Source organism: Salvelinus sp. IW2-2015, unplaced genomic scaffold, assembly GCF_002910315.2.
Source record: "Salvelinus sp. IW2-2015 unplaced genomic scaffold, ASM291031v2 Un_scaffold37, whole genome shotgun sequence".
Lineage (NCBI taxonomy): Eukaryota > Metazoa > Chordata > Actinopteri > Salmoniformes > Salmonidae > Salvelinus > Salvelinus sp. IW2-2015.
Window position 1 is genome coordinate 499,398 of NW_019942507.1, and position 22,640 is coordinate 522,037.

The 22,640-nt window shown below is 43.5% G+C and overlaps 1 protein-coding gene across 9 annotated transcripts in view; it reads left to right on the top strand.

Annotated features, from left to right (window-relative positions):
* The window catches only part of dtnbb (dystrobrevin, beta b), a 54,232-nt gene that overhangs the window by 5,823 nt on the left and 25,769 nt on the right, over nt 1-22,640 (top strand). For 8 of the 9 annotated variants that reach the window (XM_024135057.2, XM_070438001.1, XM_024135059.2 and 5 more), the window contains 8 exons: nt 1,936-2,003; nt 3,822-3,902; nt 4,106-4,319; nt 7,960-8,045; nt 11,029-11,183; nt 16,180-16,285; nt 16,536-16,702; nt 19,190-19,317. In XM_024135057.2, the coding sequence (XP_023990825.1) occupies nt 1,937-2,003; nt 3,822-3,902; nt 4,106-4,319; nt 7,960-8,045; nt 11,029-11,183; nt 16,180-16,285; nt 16,536-16,702; nt 19,190-19,317 (1,004 nt within the window). In that variant the 5' untranslated portion in view covers nt 1,936. The remainder of the gene's footprint in view (nt 1-1,935; nt 2,004-3,821; nt 3,903-4,105; nt 4,320-7,959; nt 8,046-11,028; nt 11,184-16,179; nt 16,286-16,535; nt 16,703-19,189; nt 19,318-22,640) is intronic. The other variant, XM_070438000.1, reaches the window with a different exon arrangement.

The following is a 22,640-nucleotide window of genomic DNA, read 5'->3' on the forward strand; positions in this document are numbered from 1 at the left end:
ATTTGGTCGGGTCTCCCAAGAAGTTACATATTGCAGCTTTAGTGTAAAAAATGTATAGGATGTTTTATTTTCACGTGGCTATAATGGACCTTGATAATGTATAAAATGATTACAATGATATACAGTACCAGTCAAAAGTTTGTACACCTACTCATTCAAGGGTTTTTCTTTTTTCTACATCGTAGAATTATAGTGAAGACATCAAAACATCCAATCAAAAAAAAAAAACGATTTTAGATTCTTCAAAGTAGCCACCCTTTGCCTTGATGACAACTTTTCACACTCTTGGCATATTCTCAACCAGCTTCATGAGGAATGCTTTTCCAACAGTCTTGAAGGAGTCCCACATATGCTGAGCACATTTTGGCTGCTTTTCCTTCACTCTGGTCCAACTCATCACAAACCATCTCAATTGGGTTGAGGTCAGGTGATTGTGGAGGCCAGGTCATCTGATGCAGCACTCCATCACTCTCCTTCTTTGTCAAATAGCCTTTACACAGCATGGAGGTGTGTTTTGGGTCATTGTCCTGTTGAAAAACAAATGATAGTCCCACTAAGCGCAAACCAGATGGGATGGCATATCGCTGCAGAATGCTGTGGTAGCCATGCTGGTTGTGTGCCTTGAATTCTAAATAAATCACAGACAGTGTCACCAGCAAAGCATCCCCACACCATCACACCTCCTCCTCCTGCTTAACGGTGGGAACCACATATCCGGAGATCATCCGTTCACCTACTCTGTGTCTCACAAAGACATAGCGGTTGGAACCAAAAATCTCAAATTTGGACTCATCAGACCAAAGGACAGATTTCCACTGGTCTAATGTCCATTGCTTGTGTTTCTTGGACCAAGCAAGTCTCCTCTTCTTATTGGTGTCCTTTAGTAGTGGTTTCTTTGCAGCAGTTCGACCATGAAGGTCTGATTCACACAGTCTCCTCTGAACAGTTGATGTTGGAATGTATCTGTTACATGAACTCTGTGAAGCATTTATTTGGGCTGCAATCTGAGGTGCAGTTAACTCTAATGAACTTATCCCCTGCAGCAGAGGTAACTATGGGTCTTCCTTTCCTGTGGTGGTACTCATGAGAGCCAGTTTCATCATAGCGCTTGATGGTTTTTGTGACTGCACGTGAAATTCTTGAAATGTACTGTATTGACTGACCTTAATGTCTTAAAGTAATGATGTACTGTCGTTTCTCTTTGCTTATTTGAGCTGTTCTTGCCATAAAATGGACTTGGTCTTTTACCAAATATGGCTATCTTCAAATACTACCTTGTCACAACACAACTGATTAGCTCAAACACATTAAGAAGGAAAGACATTCCACAAATGAACTTTTAACAAGGCACACCTGTTAATTGAAATGCATTCCTGGTGACTACCACATGAAGCTGGTTGAGAGAATGCCAAGAGTGTGCAAAGCTGTCGTGAAGGTAAAGGGTGGCTACTTTGAAGAATCTTTAATATTAAATATATTTTGATTTGTTTAACACTTTGTTGGTTACTACATGATTCCATGTGTTATTTCATCGTTTTTGATGCCTTCACTATTATTCTACAATGTAGAAAATAGTAAAAATAAAGAAAAACCCTTGAATGAGTAGGTGTGTCCAAACGTTTGACTGGTACTGTACAATCATACAATCATTACTGGTAATGCATGCTTGCGGTTTTATTTCCCTCAAAATGAGTAATAGGCCTAATGTATACAAAGGGAAGAAGAAACGTCATAGTCAGTATACAAAAGCCTGATAATGGTTGCAGTAATTATGTAATTAGTGAGTAGGTAGTAATGCTTGCTGTATTCTTTCCCCAGAATGATTTGAGGAGGGCAGTGAAGGCCGATAATACAGCTTGATAACGTATATTGTACACAATGATTGTCATTAAATATTGAGACGGTAATGCGTGCCTGTTCTGTTATTCCCCTCAGAATGATAGAGGAGGGCAGTAAACGAGGCAAAGCGATGGTGGAGAAGAGACAACTCTTCATGGAGATGAGTGAGTAGACTGACTGAGAGCGAAATCTCTAGAGCCAAACCGTTACTATTCATTCACACTCTGCTGTGTCGTCGCAAAGCTATTCATAGCCATACACTTTAGAGTACACGGTGCATTCGGGAAAGTATTCAGACCCTTTCACTTTTTCCACATTTTCTTAGGTTACAGCCTTATTCTAAAATGTATTAAATTAATGTTTTTCTTCATCAATATACACACAATACCCCATAACGACAAAGCCAAAACAGGTTTTTAGAATGTTTGCAAATTTATAAAAAAAAAAAAAAAAAAACAGAAATACCTTATTTACATAAGTATTCAGACCCTTTGCTATGACACTCAAAATTGAGCTCAGGTGCATCCTGTTTCCATTGATCATCCTTGAGAGGTTTCTACAACTTGATTGGAGTCCACCTGTGGTAAATTCTATTGATTGGACATGATTTGGAAAGGCACACGCCTGTCTATATAAGGTCCCACAGTTCAAAGTGCATGTCAGAGCAAAAACCAATTCATGAGGTCGAAGGAATTGTCCTTAGAGCTCCGAGACAGGATTGTGTCGAGGCACAAATCTGGGGAAAGGTACTGAAACATTTCTGCAGCATTGAAAGTCCCCAAGAACACAGTGGCCTCCATAGTTCTTAAATTAAAGATGTTTAGAACCACCGAGACTCTTCCTATAGCTGGCCACCCGGCAAAACTGAGTAATCGGGGGAGAAGGGCCTTGGTCAGGGAGGTGACCAAGAACCCGATGGTCACTATGACAGAGCTCCAGAGTCACTCTGTGGAGATGGGAGAACCTTCCAGAAGGACAACAATCTCTGCAGCACTCCACCAATCAGGCCTTTATTGTAGTGCGGCCGGTCAGAAGCCACTACTCAGTAAAAGGCACATGACAGCCCACTTGAAGTTAGCCAAAAGGCACCTAAAGGACTCTTAGACCATGAGAAACAAGATTCTCTGGTCTGATGAAACCAAGATTGAACTTTTTGGCCTGAACGCCAAGCTTCATGTCTGGAGGAAACCAGGCACCGCTCATCACCTGGCCAATACCATCCCTACGGTGAAGCCTGGTGTAGGCAGCATCATGCTGTGGGGATGTTTTTCAGCGGCAGGGACTGGGAGACTAGTCACGGTTGAGGGCAAGATGAACAGAGCAAAGTACAGAGAGATCCTTGATGAAAACCTGCTCCAGAGTGCTCAGGACCTCCGACTGGCGTGAAGGTTCACCTTCCAACAGGACAACGACCTTAAGCACACAGCCAACACAACGTGTGAGTGGCTTCGGGACAAGTCTCTGAATGTCCTTGACTGGCCCAGCAAGAGCCCGAACTTGAACCCAATCGAACATCTCTGGAGAGACCTGAAAATAGCTGTCCAGCAACGCTCCCCATCCAACCCGACAAAGCTTAAGTGGATCTGCAGAGAAGAATGGTTGAAACTCCCCAAATACAGGTGTGCCAAGCTTGTAGCGTCATACCCAAGAAGACTCGAGGCTGTAATCGCTGCCAAAGGTGCTTCAACAAAGTACTGAGTAAAGGTTTTGAATACTTATGTAAATCTGATATTTCAGTTCTTATTTTGTATACATTTGCAACAAAAAAAATGTTTCTTTGTCATGATGGGGTATTTTGTGTAGATTGGTGAGGGGAAAAAATAATATAATGAATTTTTGAATAAGGCTGTAAAATAACAAAATGTGGAAAAAGTCAAGGGGTCTGAATACTTCCCGAATGAACAGTACACTCTCCTCCGCATGCAGTGGGTTTTGTGTGTGGTGGTGGTAGAGTTGTTGATTCGTCTTTTATTTTTTATCAGGGGCACAAAACTTTGACGTCATCAGGCTGTCAACCTATAGGACGGCCTGCAAGCTAAGATTTGTGCAGAAGAGATGCAACCGTAAGTACCACCTGCCTGGCTCGTTTTTGAAAATGACATGCAAGTGTCCTCTTACTCGCTTAACTTTTCAAACTGTTCACATTGCACCGTGTTACACGTGTCTGTTTCAAATATGGTGCACTTGAATATAATTCATTGATGTTGAAGAAATCGATTATTTTCTAAACTTCTTTCCCTCCCCTCCTGCTATCCCCCTATCCCAGTTCACTTGGTGGATGTGTGGAACATGATTGAGGCGTTCCGTGATAGCGGTCTGAACACGCTGGACCACAACGCAGAGATCAACGTGTCTCGACTGGAGACTATCCTGTCCTCGATCTATTACCAGCTCAATAAGCGTCTTCCCACCACACACCAGATCAACGTAGAGCAGTCCATCGGCCTGCTGCTCAACTTCATGGTGGCCACATACGACAGGTGCAGTAAATTAGACACGGGATATACAGTACATTAGATATAGGATATTAGATACATACATTTGCTTTGAACTGCTGTCTGAAAAGTGCTATACAATGACACATTCTGTACATATAGTGCATGGATATGTCTATGGTGCAACACCTTATTTACAGAACAAGATATAATTTCTTACTATTGTTATGATATTGGGGGGGGTCATTTATTGTTAGCACACAGTTAGGCAACACACTCTACCAGGATAAACTTCCACACTGCACTTCCACACTAAGGTCCCACAGTTGACAGCGCATGTAAGAGCAAAAACCAAGCCATGATGTCGAAGGAATTGTCCTTAGAGCTCCGAGACAGGATTGTGTTGAGGCACAGATCTGGGGAAGGGTATGGAAAAATGTATGCAGCATTGAAGGTCCCCAAGAACACAGTGGCCTCCATTATTCTTAAATGGAAGAAGTTCGGAACCACCGAGACTCTTCCTAGATCTTGCCGCCCAGCCAAACTGAGCAATCGGGGGAGAAGGGCCTTGGTCAGGGAGGTGACCAAGAACCTGATGGTCACTCTGACAGAGCTCCAGAGTTCCTCTGTGGAGATGGGAGAACCTTCCAGAAGGACAACCATCTCTGCAAAACTCCACCAATCAGGCCTTTGTGGTAAAGTGGCCAGACGGAAGCCACTCCTCAATAAAAGGCACATGACAGCCCGCTTGGAGTTTGCCAAAAGGCACCTAAAGGACTCTCAGACCATGAGAAACAAGATTCTCTGATCTGATGAAACCAAGATTAAACTTTTTGGCCTGATTGCCAAGCGTCACATCTGGAGGAAACCAGGCACCATCCCTACGGTGAAGCATGGTGGTGGCAGCATCATGCTGTGGGGATGTTTTTCAGCGGCAGGGACTGGGAGACATGTCAGCATTGAGGGAAATATAAACATAGCAAAGTACAGAGAGATCCTTGATGAAAACCTGCTCCAGAGTGCTCAGGACCTCCAACTGGCGTGAAAGTTCACCTTCCAACAGGACAACGACCTTAAGCACACAGCCAAGACAACGCAGGAGTTTCCCAGCCAGAGCCCGGACTTGAACCCGATCGAATATCTCATGAGAGACCTGAAAATAGCTGGTCAGCGACGCTCCCCATCCAACCTGACAGAGCTTGAGAGGATCTGCAGAGAAGAATGGGAGAAACTCCCCAAATACAGGTGCTCCAAGCTTTGCGCGTCATACCCAAGAAGAGTCGAGGCTGTAATCGCTGCCAAAGGTGCTTCAGCAAAGTACTGAGTAAAGGGTCTGAATACTTATGTAAATTTGATATTTCATTTTTTTATTTTTAATACATTTGCAAAAAAATTCGAAACCATTTTTTCTTAGTCATAATGGGGTATTGTGTGTAGATTGATTTAATCCATTTTAGAATAAGGCTGTAATGTATTAAAATGTGGAAAAAGTCAAGGGGTCTGAATACTTTCCGAATGCACTGTAATTGTATTGGGCACATGCTTCGTAAACAACAGGTGTGGACTAACAGTGAAATGCTTACTTATGGGCCCTTCCCAACAATACAGAGCGCAACAAAATAGAAAAGTAAAAAATGTAATAATAGATACACAATGAGTAACAATAACTTGGTTATATACAAGGGGTACCGGTACAGAGCCAACGTGCAGGGTTACGTGGTAATTGAGGTAGATATGTACATTTAACTAGGAATAAAGTGACAGATAATACACATTAGTAGCAGCGTATGTGATGAGTCAAAAAAGTTAGTGCAAAAAGGGTCAATGCAGATAGTCCAGGTAGCTATTTGGTTAACTATTTAACTAACTATATAGTAGTCTTAATGCTTGGGGGTAGAAGCTGTTCAGGGTCCTGTTGGTTCCAGACTTTGTACATTGGTACTGCTTGCCGTGCGGTAGCAGAGAGAACAGTCTGTGACTTGGATGGCTGGAGTCTTTGACAATGTTTAGGTCCTGGTATAGACATCCTGGGTAGCAGGGAGCTCGGTTCCAGTGATGTACTGGGCCTTATGCACTACCTTCTGTAGCACCTTGCGGGTGGATGCCAAGCAGTTGCCATACCAAGAGGATGATACATCCAGTCATTGTGCAGTTGTAGAACTTTTTGAGGATCTGAGGGTCCATGCCAAATCTTTTCAGCCTCCTGAAGGGAAAGAGGCGTGGCCGTGCCCTCTTAACGACCGTGTTGGTGGGATTGGACCACTACAGATTCTTAGTGATGTGGACAACAAACTTTCAACTCTGGACCCTGCTCCACTACTGCTCCGTCGATGTGAATGGGGGGGTGTGCTCGGCCCTTCCATTTCCTGTAGTCCACGATCAGCTCCTTTGTCTTGCTGACGTTGAGGGAGAGGTTATTGTCCTGGCACCACACTGCCAGGTCTCTGACCTCCTCCCTATAGGCTGTGTACAGGCAGTTTATTTACCTGCCTCCGTAGTGTTATGAGAATTTTGTTCTCAATGTTCATAAACTGAACTTCAATTAAAATACTCTGTCTGTTACTAAGAATTTGTAAGGTTCTTATTAAAATGAAACAGACAGAGGCCAGTCTACCATAGTCAGCATGTTAATTTACGAGAGCTCTGCCCATCCTTACATGTGCATTGGTTTATATACCTCTCATTTCGTCATAACTGTCCCTCCTCCTCTAAGACAATGACAATATAGTTCACAAGTCTTCTCCTTCTCATACATTGTCTGCCACCTGTTATACAATCTACTACAAGCCCAAGGTCTCTCCCCTCCCTGGGTGGGGACAGAATGTCCTGAAAGGAACACAGTAGTACAGCTTGTCTGTCGATAGCTCCTCTTATCTCATACATTGTTTCACACTTGCACCCTGCTTACATACTAAAAAGGAACAAAAAGTCCTTGTTCTAGTTCTGACTAAAACTACACACATCAGATTTATACATTTATGAATTCTAATAAATTTCATACAATCATACAGTGACAGGGTAAAATTCTGTTAGTTATAGTTCTACGTTAAATGTATACGTTAAATGTATACATCATTTAGTCATTATTCATAAAAATCATAACACGTAGTTTAATCAGTGTGCCCACACGTCGGTCTCTATATATCGCCATCTTTTTCTCTTCCCAGTGTTGGGGATTAGGGCTTGTTCCGGGGTGATCAGTACTGTATGTCCTGCGGAGCCAACTCATTTAAGTTGACATCTTCATCTAAATCGAGGTTAACGATCGGTGTTCTGAGGTCAAGAAGCTCTTTTTGATCATAGGAAACGATGGTTGGAAACATTATAAACCAAAAAGTTACGATCTCCGCAAAAAAAAAAAAAAACGCAGGAAAATAGCAGAACTGGTCAGGAGCCCATAAAACGACCGCTATACATTCCAGGGCTAATCTGTATGCTGAACTATCTTCAAAGCTCTCCCCTCGAGATTATGATTTTTGTCCTTCAGACAACATGGTCCAGGTCAAGATGGATTCAGAAGTGCCAATTATTTGTGCTCCATTGTGGCCATCAAGCTAAAGCAGATCATGGAAAAAGAGGAATTTGCTTTGGGAAATAAACTTCACCTTTATCAGAATGATAACAATGTGTGTTTCAATACATTTGTTACATATTTTCGTAAATGTATGCTTTTTTGTGTGTTTAGTGAAGGCCACGGGAAACTGACCGTTTTCTCGATGAAGTGCATGTTGGCAACGATGTGTGGAGGGAAAATAGTGGACAAACTACGTTGTAAGTATATCTCCTTGAACTTTGCTGAAGGGCGTAAGTTACAGTTAATGTAACTAAATGGAAAGTTACTTATGTTTTGCAGTAGTCACACTTTTAATTTCATGGTTTAGTTTACAGCAGGGTTTCCCAAAGTCGGTCCTGGGGCCCCCAATTAAATCTTGACGATGAGTTGGTTATTTGAATCAGCTGTGTAATGCTCGGGCAAAAACCTAAATGTGCACCAAGGGGGGCCCCCAGGACCAAGTTTAGGAAACCCTGGTCTACATCTGCTTTTTGACCATCTCTGCAGTTGCATAAAGGATACACACGGGGGCGTTGTTGAGTCAATTACAGCACAAACATTGTTGTCATTTTATTCGATGGAAGTGTCAAGAAGAATTATCTCCCATACCTCATATTCAATAAATTATAGAAATGGCAAATACAGTGCTTAGTGAAAGTCTACGCACCGCTTTCAGTCTTCACATTTTGCTGCCTTAAAATAACATAAAAAAATTATTACATTCCATTTGTTTTACTTCAGATCTACACGACCTACTACAGATTTTCAAAGTGAAAGAAAGTTCTAGAACATTTTCCAAATATATATTTTTTGGACAAGGATCTCTTGATTGCATATGTCTTCACATCACAGGGTTAATACTTGGTGGAAACACCTTTGGCAGCCATTACAGCTGTAAAACATTTTGAATAAGATTCTACCGCTTTTGAACAACTCTAAGGGCAACCAACATATACAAGTTATGATGAACTTCACAGGTTGGTGTAAGTGCAAGGTGATGAATAAATATTGAGGGTTGTATTTTGGTGACATGATCATCGATGCTTGGCTGCCATTTGACAAATAAAAAGAATCTTGCTCTTTTGTCCATAATAATCTCATCATGTAGGCTGTATCTGCGAGATGTTGGCTAGAGCGCACGTGCCAATACCAGGGTGGGCACATACTCGCTATATATAACAAAAACAATTTGTGAGAAAATCATCAATAGAGTTGAAAATGCGATGGAAACTCATTTAACTTGTATTTTTTATCCGGTACACAGCAAAATGTATTTTTTTGTGCACTACATAATCACCCACAGCCTTTTACTCGCAACAAGTCAATTGATGGAAACACATCTCTGGTGGGGAAAAAGCGCATACTGGTTTTATGCGGATTTTAGCATATTCGCATGAAAATCTGTCGCCAGTTGGATGGTAACATTGCTAGTGGGTTCATGCTCTACAACATTCGCAGAGTACGACCCTGCCTCAGCAGAAGCGGCGCAGGTCCTAATCCAGGCACTTGTCATTCTCCGTCTGGATTACTGCAACTCGCTGTTGGCTGGGCTCCCTGCCTGTGCCATTAAACCCTACAACTCATCAGAACGCCGCAGCCCGTCTGGTGTTCAACTTTCCCAAGTTCCATCTCACGTCACCCCGCTCCTCCGCTCTCTTCCACTGGCTTCCAGTTGAAGCTCGCATCCGCTACAAGACCATGGTGCTTGCTACGGAGCTGTGGAGGGAAGGCACCTCCGTACCTTCAGGCTCTGATCAGGCCCTACACCCAAGACAAGGGGCACTGCGTTCACCCTCTGGCCTGCTCGCCTCCTATCTCTGAGGAAGTACAGTTCCCGCTCAGCCCAGTCAAAACTGTTCGCTGCTCTGCACCCCAATGGTGGAACAAACTCCCTCACGACGCCAGGTTCAGCGGAGTCAATCACCACCTTGCGGAACACCTGAAACCCCACCTCTTTAAGGAATACCTAGGATAGGATAAAGTAATCCTTCTAACCCCCCCCCCCCTTAAAAGAGTTAGATGCACTATTGTAAAGTGGTTGTTCCACTGGATATCATAAGGTGAATGCACCAATTTGTAAGTCGCTCTGGATAAGAGCGTCTGCTAAATGACTTAAATGTAAAAAAATGTAGTGTCTCGCTGAACAATAAAACTCTATCCCAGGGTTAGGTTTTCAAAAGAAGGATACGGGTATTCCTTTAACTTTTTACATTGGGCTCGGTCTTTTCATATTTATTTTGATCCTGACCAACTCCCCAGTCCCTGCTGATGTCAAGCATACCCATAACATGATGTTACCACCACAATACTTGAAGGTACAGAGGGTAGTTTCTCGCCGGCAGGGACGGGGAAGTTAGTTAGGATCAAAGTAAATATGAAGGGAACAAAGCCCAGGAAACAAATGAGAGGATATCTGAGGATATCTCAGTCTTCTGAAAACCCTGGGATAGAGTTGTATTTTCCCGCAGGATAATTGAACACATTTTAATGACAAAGACACACCAGATTAGCTTTCCAAGAGGTATCCAGTTTTCCTGAATGGTGCATTCTCCGTCCTGACTTAAATCTGCTTAAAACATCAGAGACAACATTTGAATATTGCTGTCCAGCAACGATTCCCAACCAGACTGACTGAGCTTGAGCAATTTTGACAAAAACAATGGATACATGTTGCCTGGGGCGCAACTTTCACTGGGGATGGGAAACATGCCCCCCCCCACACATTCTGAAATTTCATTTTTTGTCTCCCCCAGTTTTATCATTGGAATGTGATACAAAATGAGGCAACAGTGTGCTTTGGGACCATGCAGACACCTCCGAGCGGTCGGGTAGGCTGTTTGGAGTGTTTAATAAAAATTATAATAATTATGTCCCCCCCCACTTCTAAAACCGAAGTTGCACCCCTGTATGTTGCCCTAAGAGCGCATGGTTGGTAGAATCTTATTCAAAATTATTCACAGATGTAATTGCTGCCAAAGGGGCTTCCACCAAGTATTAACTTTGGGGTGTGAAGACATACACAATCAATACATCCTCATTTTATATTTCTTAGTAAATTGGAACATTTTGTGAAATCGAATGTAATCCCTTTTTACATTTTAAGGCAGCAGAATGTGAAGACTATGCAAGGAGTGTGTAGACTTTCACTAGCGACTTTATATTGCGCTGATGTACTCACCACCACACTTGGTTCTCTCTTAGATATATTCTCCCAGATCTCTGACTCTAATGGTGTGATGGCCTTTGCTAAGTTTGACCAGTTTCTGAGGGAGGTTCTAAAGCTGCCCACAGCTGTGTTCGAGGGCCCGTCGTTTGGATACACAGAACACTCCGTACGGACATGCTTCCCTCAACAGGTAGGTTGGACTGGCCAGGAGGGGATTTCTCACACAAATTATATACAAAGTGCACTGCTCACACATAATAAACTAGAGAGAGAGTTGGCGAGAGAGAGAGAGTTGGCGAGAGAGAGTTGGCGAGAGAGAGAGGGTTGGAGGGAGGGAGAGAGAGAGAGAGGTGGAGGGTGGGGAGAGTGGGTGGAGAGGTGGGTGGAGAGAGAGAGAGTTGGAGGTAGAGAAGAGAGAGAGATTGGGGGTGAGAGTAGAGAATTGGACGGAGAGAGTGAGAGAGTTGGACGGAGAGAGTGAAGAGATGGACGGAGAGTGTGAGAGAGTTGGACGGAGAGAGTGAGAGTGTTGGACGAGAGAGAGTGAGAGTGTTGGATGGAGAGAGTGAGAGAGTTGGGGGGAGAGAGAGAGTTGGGGAGAGAGTGGATAGAGACTTAACAAAGGATGTACAGTTGAAGTCGGAAGTTTACATACACTTAGGTTGTAGTCATTAAAACTCGTTTTTCAACCACTCACAAATTTTTGTTAACAAACTATAGTTTTGGCAAGTCGGTTAGACATCTACTTGTGCATGACACACAGTAATTTTTCCAACAATTGTTTACAGACATATTATTTCACTTATAACTCACTGTATCACATTCCAGTGGTCAGAAGTTTACATATCCTAAGTTGACTGTGCTTTAAACAGCTTGGCAAATTCAAGAAAATTATGTCATGGCTTTAGAAGCTTCTGATAGGCTAATTGACATCCATATGGGTCAATTGGAGGTGTACCTGTGGATGTATTTCAAGACCTACCTTCAAACCCATTGCCCCTTTGCTTGACATCATGGGAAAATCAAAAGAAGTCAGCCAAGACCTCAGAAAAACAATTGTAGACCTCCACAAGTCTGGTTCATCCTTGGGAACAATTTCCAAACGCCTGAAGGTACCACATTCATCTGTACAAACAATAGTACGCAAGTATAAACACCATGGGACCACGCAGCCGTCATACCACTCAGGAAGGAGACGCGTTCTGTCTCCTAGAGATAAACGTACTTTGGTGCGAAAACAGCAAAGGACCTTGTGAAGATGCTGGAGGAAACAGCTACAAAAGTATCTATATCCACAGTAAAACGAGTCCTTTGCAACATCTCAAGACATCAGTCAGGAAGTTAAAGCTTGGTCGCAAATGGGTCTTCCAAATGAACAATGACCCCAAGCATACTTCCAAAGTTGTGGCAAAATGGCTTAAGGACAACAAAGTCAAGGTCTTGGAGTGGCCATCACAAAGCCCTGACCTCAATCCTATAGAAAATTTGTGGGCAGAACTGAAAAAGCCTGTGCGAGCAAGGAGGGCTACAAACCTGACTCAGTTACACCAGCTCTGTCAGGAGGAATGGGCCAAAATTCACCCAACATATTGTGGGAAGCTTGTGGAAGGCAACCCGAAATGTTTGACCCAAGTTAAACAATTTAAAGGCAATGTTACCAAATACTAATTGAGTGTATGTAAACTTCTGACCCACTGGGAATGTGATGAAAGAAATAAAAGCTGAAATAAATCATTCTCTCTACTATTATTCTGACATTTCACTTTCTTAAAATAAAGTGGTGATCCTAACTGTCCTAAGACAGGGAAATCTTCTAGGATTAAATGTCAGGAATTGTGAAAAACTGAGTTTAAATGTATTTGGCTAAGGTGTATGTAAACTTCTAACTTCAACTGTACGTACCAGGGAACACAGTGATGGCGCGAACAGAGATGGTCATCTCGCTTCGAGTCTGTAGGAAACTAGGTAGTATTTTGTTTTTTTTACGTATTATTTCTTACATTGTTATTTCTTACATTATTACATACAGCCGGGAAGAACTATTGGATATAAGAGTGGAAACATGGCTCTCTTGGGATATGTTGTCGGAATCGGTTCAGCCACCGGGCTTCTCCATGCATCGCACTGACAGAGATAAACACCTCTCTGGGAAAAGGAAGGGCAGGGGTGTATGCTTTATGATTAACAACTCATGGTGTAATCATAAGAACATACAGGAACTCGAGTCCTTCTGCTCACCCAATCTATAATTCCTTACAATCAAGTGCCGGTAATTTTACCTACCAAGAGAATTCTCGTCACTTATCGTCACAGCTGTGTACATTCCCCCTCAAGCAGACACCAAGACGGCCGTCAAGGAACTTCACTGGACTATATGCAAACTGGAAACCTATATCCTGAGGCTGCATTTATTGTAGCTAGGGATTTTAACGAAGCAAATTTGAGAACAGGTCTACCTAAATTCTACCAGCATATTGATTGCGCTACGCGCATGCGCAATACCCTCAACCACTGCTACTCTAACTTCTGCGATGCATACAAAGCCCTCCCCCACCCTCCCTTCAGCAAATCCGACCACGACGCCATCTTGCTCCTTCCGTCTTATAGGCAAAAACTCAAACCGGATGTACCAGTGACGAGAAACATTCAATGCTGGTCCGACCAATCGGAAGCCACGCTTCAAGATTGTTTTGCTCATGCGAACTGGAATATGTTCCGGTCAGCCTCCGAGAACAACATCAACCTATATGCTGATTCGGTGAGTGCATTTATAAAGAAGTGCATTGGAGATGTTGTACCCACTATGACTATTAAAACCTATCCTAACCAGAAACCGTGGCTGGATGGCGGCTTTCGCGCAAAACTGAAAGCGCAATCCACCGCATTTAACCATGGAAAGAGGTCTGGGAATATGTCTGAATATAAACAGTGTAGCTATTCCCTCCGCAAGGCAATCTAACAAGCAAAATGCCAGTACAGGGACAAGGTGGAGTCGCAATTGAACGGCTCAGACACGAGATGTATGTGGCACGGTCTACAGGAAATCACGGACTACAAAAAGAAAACCAACCACGTCAGACACCGACGTCACACTTCCAGACAAACTAAACACCCTCTTTGCCCACTTTGAGGATAATACAGTGCCACACCGTCGTGGCCCGCTAACAAGGACCCTCTCCTTCTCCGTGGCTGACGTGAGTCAAATATTTAAACCTGTTAACCCTCGCAAGGCTGCTGACCCAGACGGCATCCCTAGCCGTGTCCTCAAAGCTTGTGCAGACCAGCTGGCTGGTGTGTTTACAGACATATTCAATCGCTCCCTATCCCAGTCTGTTGTCCCCACATGCTTCAAGATGGCTACCATTGTTCTGGTACCCAAGAAGGCAAATATAACCGAACTAAATACCTACCGCCCCGTAGCACTCACTTCTGTCATCATGAAGTGCTTTGAGAGACTAGTCAAGGATCATATCACCTCCACCTTACCAGCCACCCTAGACCCACTTCAGTTTGCATTCCGCACCAACAGGTCCACAGACGACGCAATCACCATCACACTGCACACTGCCCCATCCCATCTGTACAAGAGGAAACCATGTAAGAATGCTCTTCATTGACCACAGCTCAGCATTCAACAGCATAGTACCCTCCGAGCTCATCATCAAGCTGGAGGCCCTGGGTCTCAACCCCGCTCTGTGCAATTGGGTCCTGGACTTTCTGACGGGCCTCCCACAGGTGGCGAAGGTAGGAAACAACATCTCCACTTTGCTGACCCTCAACACTGGGGCCTCACAAGGGTGTGTGGTGAAGAAGGCACAACAGCGCCTCATCAACCTCAGGAGGCTGAAGAAATTTGGCTTGTTACCTACAACCCTGACAAACTTCTACTGATGCACAATCGAGAGCATCCTCTCAGGCTGTTTCACAGCCTGGTACGTCAACTGCACCGCCCTCAACCGCAAGGCTCTCCAGAGGGTGGTGCGGTCTGCACAAGGCATCACCGGGGGCAAACTACCTGCCCTCCATGACACCTACAGCACCCAATGTCACAGGAAGGCCAAAAAGATCAAGGACATCAACCACCCGAGCCACTGCCTGTTCACACCGCTACCATCCAGAAGGCAAGGTCAGTACAGGTGCATCACAGCTGGGACCGAGAGACTGAAAAACAGCTTCTATCTCAAGGCCATCAGACTGCTAAACAGCAATCCCTAACTCAGAGAAGCTGCCACCTACATTGAGACCCAAATCCCTGGCCACTTTAATAAATGGATCACTAGTCACTTTAAACAATGCCACTTTACATAATGTCACTTTAATAATGTTTGCATATCTTACATTACTCATATGTATGTACTGTATTTTTACCATCTATTGCACTTGCCTATGCGTCTCGGGCATCTCTCATCTATATATTTATATGTACATATTCTTATTCACCCCTTTTTAGATTTGTGTGTATTAGGTAGTTCGTTTTTGGGGAATTGTTAGAATACTTGTTAGATATTACTGCACTGTCGGAACTAGAAGCACAAGCATTTCGCTACACTCTGCTAACCATGTGTATGTGACCAATACAATTTGATTTGATTTGATTTGGTGGTCCAGGTTAGCCCAAGTGTGATTGACAGCCTGGTTGGGTGCTAGAACCTTGTAAATATAGTCCACAGACCATAGAAAAAATGTATGGACAGCATTACAAAAGGTTATCCTCAATAAGCAGGGAAAGCTAATCTATTATTGAAGATGACCTTTTGCAGTGCTGTCCATTTCATTCACTATGTGCCGCATCCTAAATGGCACCCTATTCCCTATACAGTGCACTATTTTTGACCAGAGCCCAATGGGCCCTGGTCAAAAGCAGTGTACTACACAGGGAATGGACTCCCATTTGGGACGTACTGTACCCATGGAGTCGATGCCAGCAGAATTACTACTTGCGTTCTGTCTGACAAGGTCTTGCTTCTCTGCTGTCTGTCAATGAACCTTATCCACATGTTGTTTTCCAGATCTTGCTGAGAGTTATTTTAATTGTCCCACTCTGTGCCTCTTTATAAATGAATGCATTGGGGTGTGCTATCTCTGTATAACTGAATGCATTGGGGTGTGCTATCTCTGTATAACTGAATGCATTGGGGTGTGCTATCTCTGTATAACTGAATGCATCTTGGTGTGTTTGTATCTAGAAGAAGATCTTGCTGAACACGTTTTTGGACATTTTGATGGCAGATCCTCCCCCTCAGTGCCTCGTGTGGCTACCTCTCATGCACCGGCTCGCTAATGTTGAAAATGGTAATGTTACCCTGTTATTACTTTTCTTCTTGGCTCTATTTTCACTGTGAATTTGCCAACGAACACCAGTAATAGCATTTCCATTGACAAATGTGGTAACACTTTTACCTGTAGGTTTAATGCTGTTATAAGCATATGTGTGCTTTTATAATGCCTTATAATACATCTTAGAATATGTTATGTCTCCCTGTATCAACATTTCAACTGACATTAGTGACCTTTGAACCATTCCTCTGTGGTTTCCTTCTAGTCTTCCATCCCGTGGAATGTTCCTATTGCCGGAGTGAAAGTATGATGGGGTTCCGTTACCGGTGCCAACAGTGCCATGGCTACCAACTCTGTCAGAGCTGCTTCTGGCGTGGCCATGCCAACGGTCCCCATAGCAACCAGCATCAAATGAAGGAGCACTCCTCTTGGGTAGGCATGGCAACCACAAAGGCTCTATCTCTCTTGGTTTTTAAAATCCCTCCTCTCCTCGTCTCCTCCCCTTCATCTGCACTGATTGGAAAAAGACTTGACAGTAGGGCTGTGACGATACCAGTGTCACACAATTTTTTCCATGACAAAAATGAAAACATGAAGCAGGCAAAACTATTTGGTGCTTTAAAAACCTGCTGTATGTAAAATATTGTGTACTATAGCGTAGAAAATAAATAAAGGTGTCTCTGGATGACAACATAATGATAAAGAAGTTAAATCCGCTTTGTGTTTTGTTTCTCTGCCACGATACTAATGGGTATCGTGTTACTGTTATAGTCCTGGCCCTACTTGACAGTTGAAAATAGTATGGTCGAAGCACATCATTAGGCTGACTTTCAGCTGGTCAGGTCTTTCAGATCCCACATCAGATCCCATAAATATTCTGAAAGGGATATTATGTTTTTTTACTAATTTCAGCTAATTCAATTGAATTTCTAATGCAATGCCACCATTCTCCCAATTCTCAATCAGTGTGATTTTAATTCAAGCTCGGGAAAGGATTTGCACAGGTTCCAAATCCAATACTGAACTAAGGATGGTGATGTCCGCACCTTTGGGGGGGGGTGAGGGGGGGTACTGTCACGTTCTGACCTTTATTTTCCCTTGTTTTGTCTTTATTTAGTATGGTCAGGGCGTGAGTTGGGGTGGGCAGTCTATGTTATTTGTTTCTATGTTTAGGTTTGTTCATTTAGCCTGATATGGTTCTCAATCAGAGGCAGGTGTTTTGCATTGTCTCTGATTGGGAGCCATATTTAGGTTGCATGTTTTCACTGTTGGTTTGTGGGTGTTTGTCTTCCGTGTCAGTGTTTGTTGCCACACAGGACTGTTTCGGTTAGTACTTTTGTTATTTTGTATTGTGTCTTGTTTTCGTGGATTATATTAAAACATGGAAACTTACCACTCTGCGTCTTGGTCCTCCGATCCTTCTCGCCTCTCCTCGTCAGATGAGGAGGAAGAGATAGACAGCCGTTACAGAAACACCCACCAACCAAGGACCAAGCAGAGTGGTAAAGGACAGCAGCAGCAGCGGCAGAAGACACAGGACTCATGGACTTGGGAGGAGATTCTGGACGGCATGGGACCCTGGGCTCAGCAAGGGGAATATCGCCGTCCCAAAGCAGAGTTGGAGGCAGCGAAGGCAGAGAGGCGCTGGTATGAGGAGGCAGCGCGGCGACGCGGTTGGAAGCCCGAGAGTCAGCCCCAAAAATKTMTTGGGGGGRGGCACACGGGGAGTGTGGCTAAGCCAGKTAGGAGACCWGAGCCAACTCCCCGTGCTTACYGYGGAGTGAGAGGGCGTCGTACTGGTCAGGCACCGTGTTATGCGGTGGAGCGCACGGTGTCCCCAGTACGCGTGCTTAGCCCAGTGCGGGCTATTCCACCTCGCCGCACTGGCTGGGCTAGGTCGGGCATCGAGCCGTGTGCCATGAAGCCGGCTCAACGCATCTGGTCTCCAGTGCGTCTCCTCGGGCCGGTGTACATGGCACCAGCCTTACGCATGGTGTCCCCGGTTCGCATGGTGTCCCCGGTTGAGCCAATCAGTTATGTTGTGACAAGGTAGGGGTGGTATACAGAAGATAGCCCTAGACGAATGACAGTCCATCATTACATACAGCCAGAAATAACTTTTGGATATCAGAGCGGCGGTAACCAGCATTCCAACCAGAAATACAACTTTCCCAAATTGGATCCTTTGTTCTTACCCCCAAAGGCAATTGAACTTATCCTAGAGGCTGCTTCAAGACGCCACTGGCAGAGAACAGGTATTCGGAGTGGACTTCTAGTCCGACTCAGGAGGTGTGCACACCATCCACCGCTTCCGAGTGTATTACCCACTAATGTTCAGTCCCTGGACAATAAAGTAGACAAGCTCAGGGCGAGGATCTCCTTCCAGAGAGACATCAGGGACTGTAACATACTCTGTTTCACGGAATCATTGCTCTCTAAGGATACACTGCCCCTGTCCATACAGCCTGCTGGGTTCTCAGTACATCGCGTAGACAGGAATAAAGAACTCTCCGGGAAGAAAGGCGGAGGTGTATGTTTCATGATTAACGACTCATGGTGTGATTGTGATAACGTACAGGAACTCAAGTCCTGTTCACCCGACCTAGAATACCTCACAATCAAATTCTGACCTTATTACCTCTCGAGAATTCTCATCGGTCCCAGCCGTGTATATTCCCTCTCAAGCCGAAACCACGGTGGCCCTTCTTTGTGCACTACTACAACATAACTGGATATTTTAGAGAATTTTAAGGTCAATTACAAATACATCTCTTTACACTACTTCTATAAGTAATTCTCACATTATAACAGACAGTTTTGGGGTCAATTCCATTTCACTTCAAACAATTCGATAAGTAAACTGGAATTTCAGTTAGAGTGAATGTAATGTCCACCATCTTGTTTCCGCCTCTCTCACAGAAGTCTCCGGCTAAAAAGCTGAGCCACGCCATCAGTAAGTCTCTGGGCTGTGTCCCCATTGGAGAGCCACCTCACCCAATGTTCCCTGAGCAGTCCGAGAAACCGCAGGACACCATGGCCCACACTGTGTAAGTATTCTGGATACTTCTACCTCCGCCGGACACAGATTATGACTAGTCCTAGACTAAAGAGCATGTTGTATGGAGATTCTCCATTAAAAGTCTAGGCCTAATCTGTGTCCATGAAACCGACCCCGTATGTCTATCTTCACCAAAGATACTCCCATCTGTCTTTGTCCTTGTCCCTTTAAGTTCTGCACTGTCAGTTGTCCAAATTCCTTATGATGCAACCATTGGCTCTCTGTCAATTGACGGTAGCCTGGTGACGCGACCCACGTGACTCGCAGCGTAGAGAGGGCGGACTTCGAAAGTTAGGTGTTCGCCAGCCTAAATTGATGGTGCATTGTCAATCGTTTCTCACTGAAATGGAAGGACGATTACTTAGTTATACAGTACATGTGAGAAAGCTGATGTGTTGTGTAGGTTCAGGTTGGTTTTACTGAGAGGAGGGTGCTTTCATAGAAATAGAATGATCTATTATATTCTATTATAGTCTAAGTCATTCTATTATAGTCCAAGTAATTATATAATATTCTAAGTAATTCTATTATATTCTAAGAAATTGTAGGTTCTTTGAACAGCGTCTTGGTCACCATCGGTCTGCTGTGTGTTATGTCATGAAGCCGGAGCTTTGGTATATATATAAGACTCTGGCTGGGAGAAACTGTTGTATATCTTACTGGCTGTCGCATATCTTCAGTCTAATTTACATTTCAGAAAATGTCCTGTTTTTCAGAATAATATGTACTGTGTGTGTGTTCCGTAATCCATTTCACGTTTTTGTTACCAACATACAGTATATTTCATCGGCACTTCCTTGAAATATATTGATTAAAAATAAAATAAATACGGGTTAAAGATTGTTCTGGTTTAGATGTTGTTGGACTTACTGTTTCCTCATGTTGATATCTTCTCTAGTGTGCTGATTGTACAAGTCCAATAAGCTGCAAATGAGTTTTCTGTCAATTACATCCCTTTTTGTTACTTGGATACCATTGCGCTGCACCGCCATACTGCAGACTACGAGTCAGATTCATCTCTTTCTCTGTCTGGTTTTGTAGTTATTTTAAGACCCGGGCTGAATGTCAGTGAGTACTGACATTCAGAGCCATCAGAGGAAAAAGTAGTAATCAGAAAAATACCAAGAGGAAACATGCTGCGTGTGGAAATATGTGTGCAGTGCATTGTTTCCTGCTTTACTGCCTAAGAAATACTATATCTCCAGACTGAATCACTCCTGGGTCCGCAGCTCAGAGTAGGAGTGCTGATCTGGGATCAGGTCTCCTCTCTAATTCATTATGAGTTAAAAGGCAAAACTGATCCTAGATCAGTACTCCTACTGAGACCCTGTAGGGTTGTTCTGCAGGCCTCCCTCCGACTGCTTAAGGGACATCACAGACTTATTAATGGTCTAAAAAGCTTTAAAAAGGATTTATAGCATAAATGATCATTAACTGCTAAACACCAGAGTGCGTGCGTATGTCAGAGATATATGGCTCTCTAGTGTATTCACTGCATTTCACAGAAATTGTGCATTTGATGATGACTTTAGCAGATAGAACGAAGCCACATAGTGTAAAAATAAACTAATATGGAGTTTTCTTTTGAGATGTTAAGTGATAGGATTCGTTAGTGCAGTATATGCAGCATACAATTGCATTACATGTGTAGAGGAAGGCCCTAAAAATTGTCAGACTCCAGCCACCCTACCGCACGGCAAGCGGTACCGGAGCGCCAAGTCTAGGTCCAAGAGGCTTCTAAACAGCTTCTGCCCCCAAGCCATAAGACTCCTGAACATCTCATCAAATGGCTACCCAGACCCATTTGCATTGCCCCCCTCCCTCACCCCCCCTCCTTTTATGCCACTGCTACTCTCTGTTATTATCTATGCATAGTCACTTTAATAACTCTACCTACATGTATATATTACCTCAATTACCTCGACCAACCGGTGCACCCGCACGTTGACTGTTGACTCTGTACCGGTACCCCCCTGTATATAGTCTCCCTATTGTTATTTTACTGCTGCTCTTTAATTACTTATTACTTTTATTTCTTATTCGTATTTTTTAAACGGCATTGTTGATTAAGGGCTTGTAAGTAAGCATTTCACCATAAGGTATTCGGCGCATGTGACTAATAAACTGTGCCTCGATAGTAACCAGATTTCATTGATTAGGGTCTTAGATCTTAGCTAAAGCCTATGTTTCTTTAGGATACCTCAGTCTGGAGATTGTTGATGGGCAATGTGCATTCTCATGCTTTCTCTCAGAAGCCGTTTCAGGGTTAGTGGCACAGTGTATAATAAGGAGGTTATAAGGCAAGGTATTGGAGGTTACTGCTTACTCCTGAAACGTGACCTGTTACTGTAGCCTGGTCCCACATCTATTTGTGCTTTCTTGCATACTCCTATGGTTGTTGTTTGGCATGACAGACAAACAGATCTGGGATCAGGCTACTGTTAGTGTGCCTCTTTGTTACTGCTGGGGAGTCAAAGTAGAAACTGACACAGTATGAGTGTTATTCACAGAGCTCCTCCCTCCTGTCTGTCATCTCCCTCCATACCGCCCTTGAATGATGTTGAAAACTATTTTCTGGGTTCCACCAAACCAAACACAATTTTTATCAGATTGTGGTGACAGCAGGGAATGAGTTGGGCAACGAGTCCAAGGACAGTATTATGGATCATAATGAAGTATGATGAGGGGCTTAAAAGTAATCAAATGTAAAACCTAAGCATTGAATAAAACTCATAAAATAATTTGTCTATCTTTGCCATAGCTGCTCTGACCAGAGGGCACAATGGTCGGTTTGTTTTGCATATGGCTTTTGCTTCTTCATTTTCATATTTCAATTTTAAATCTGAGGCAATTAAATGCTGCTCTTCCTTCCAGCAATATTCCCCGGAACCCTTCTGGAATAAATGTAGGGGAAAATACATCCTCTTCCTCAAAGACCATTTTCAAAGACCTAAGTTGTGTTCCAAGTGGCACTCTACTCCTTATAAAGTGCATTACTTTTGACTAGAGCGCTACCGGCCCGGGTCAAAAGTAGTGCACTACAAAAGGGATAGGGTTACATTTAGGACGTATATATAGTCGTCTGTTTTCTAATGAGGACAAATGTATTCCGAGAGGATGAGGGTTCGTTAAAATGTCCTGAATTTGTATTAGGAGGACTGAACCGAAATGAAACAGTGTAATTAGGATGATGGCGTTTAAATTGAACTCTGGCTGCAACGTTAAGACATCGGCAGATATAATGGGTGGGTTTGAAGCATAAAGGATTCATATGTGATTGAAGTCTAGGCTAATGTCAATGCACAGGATTTA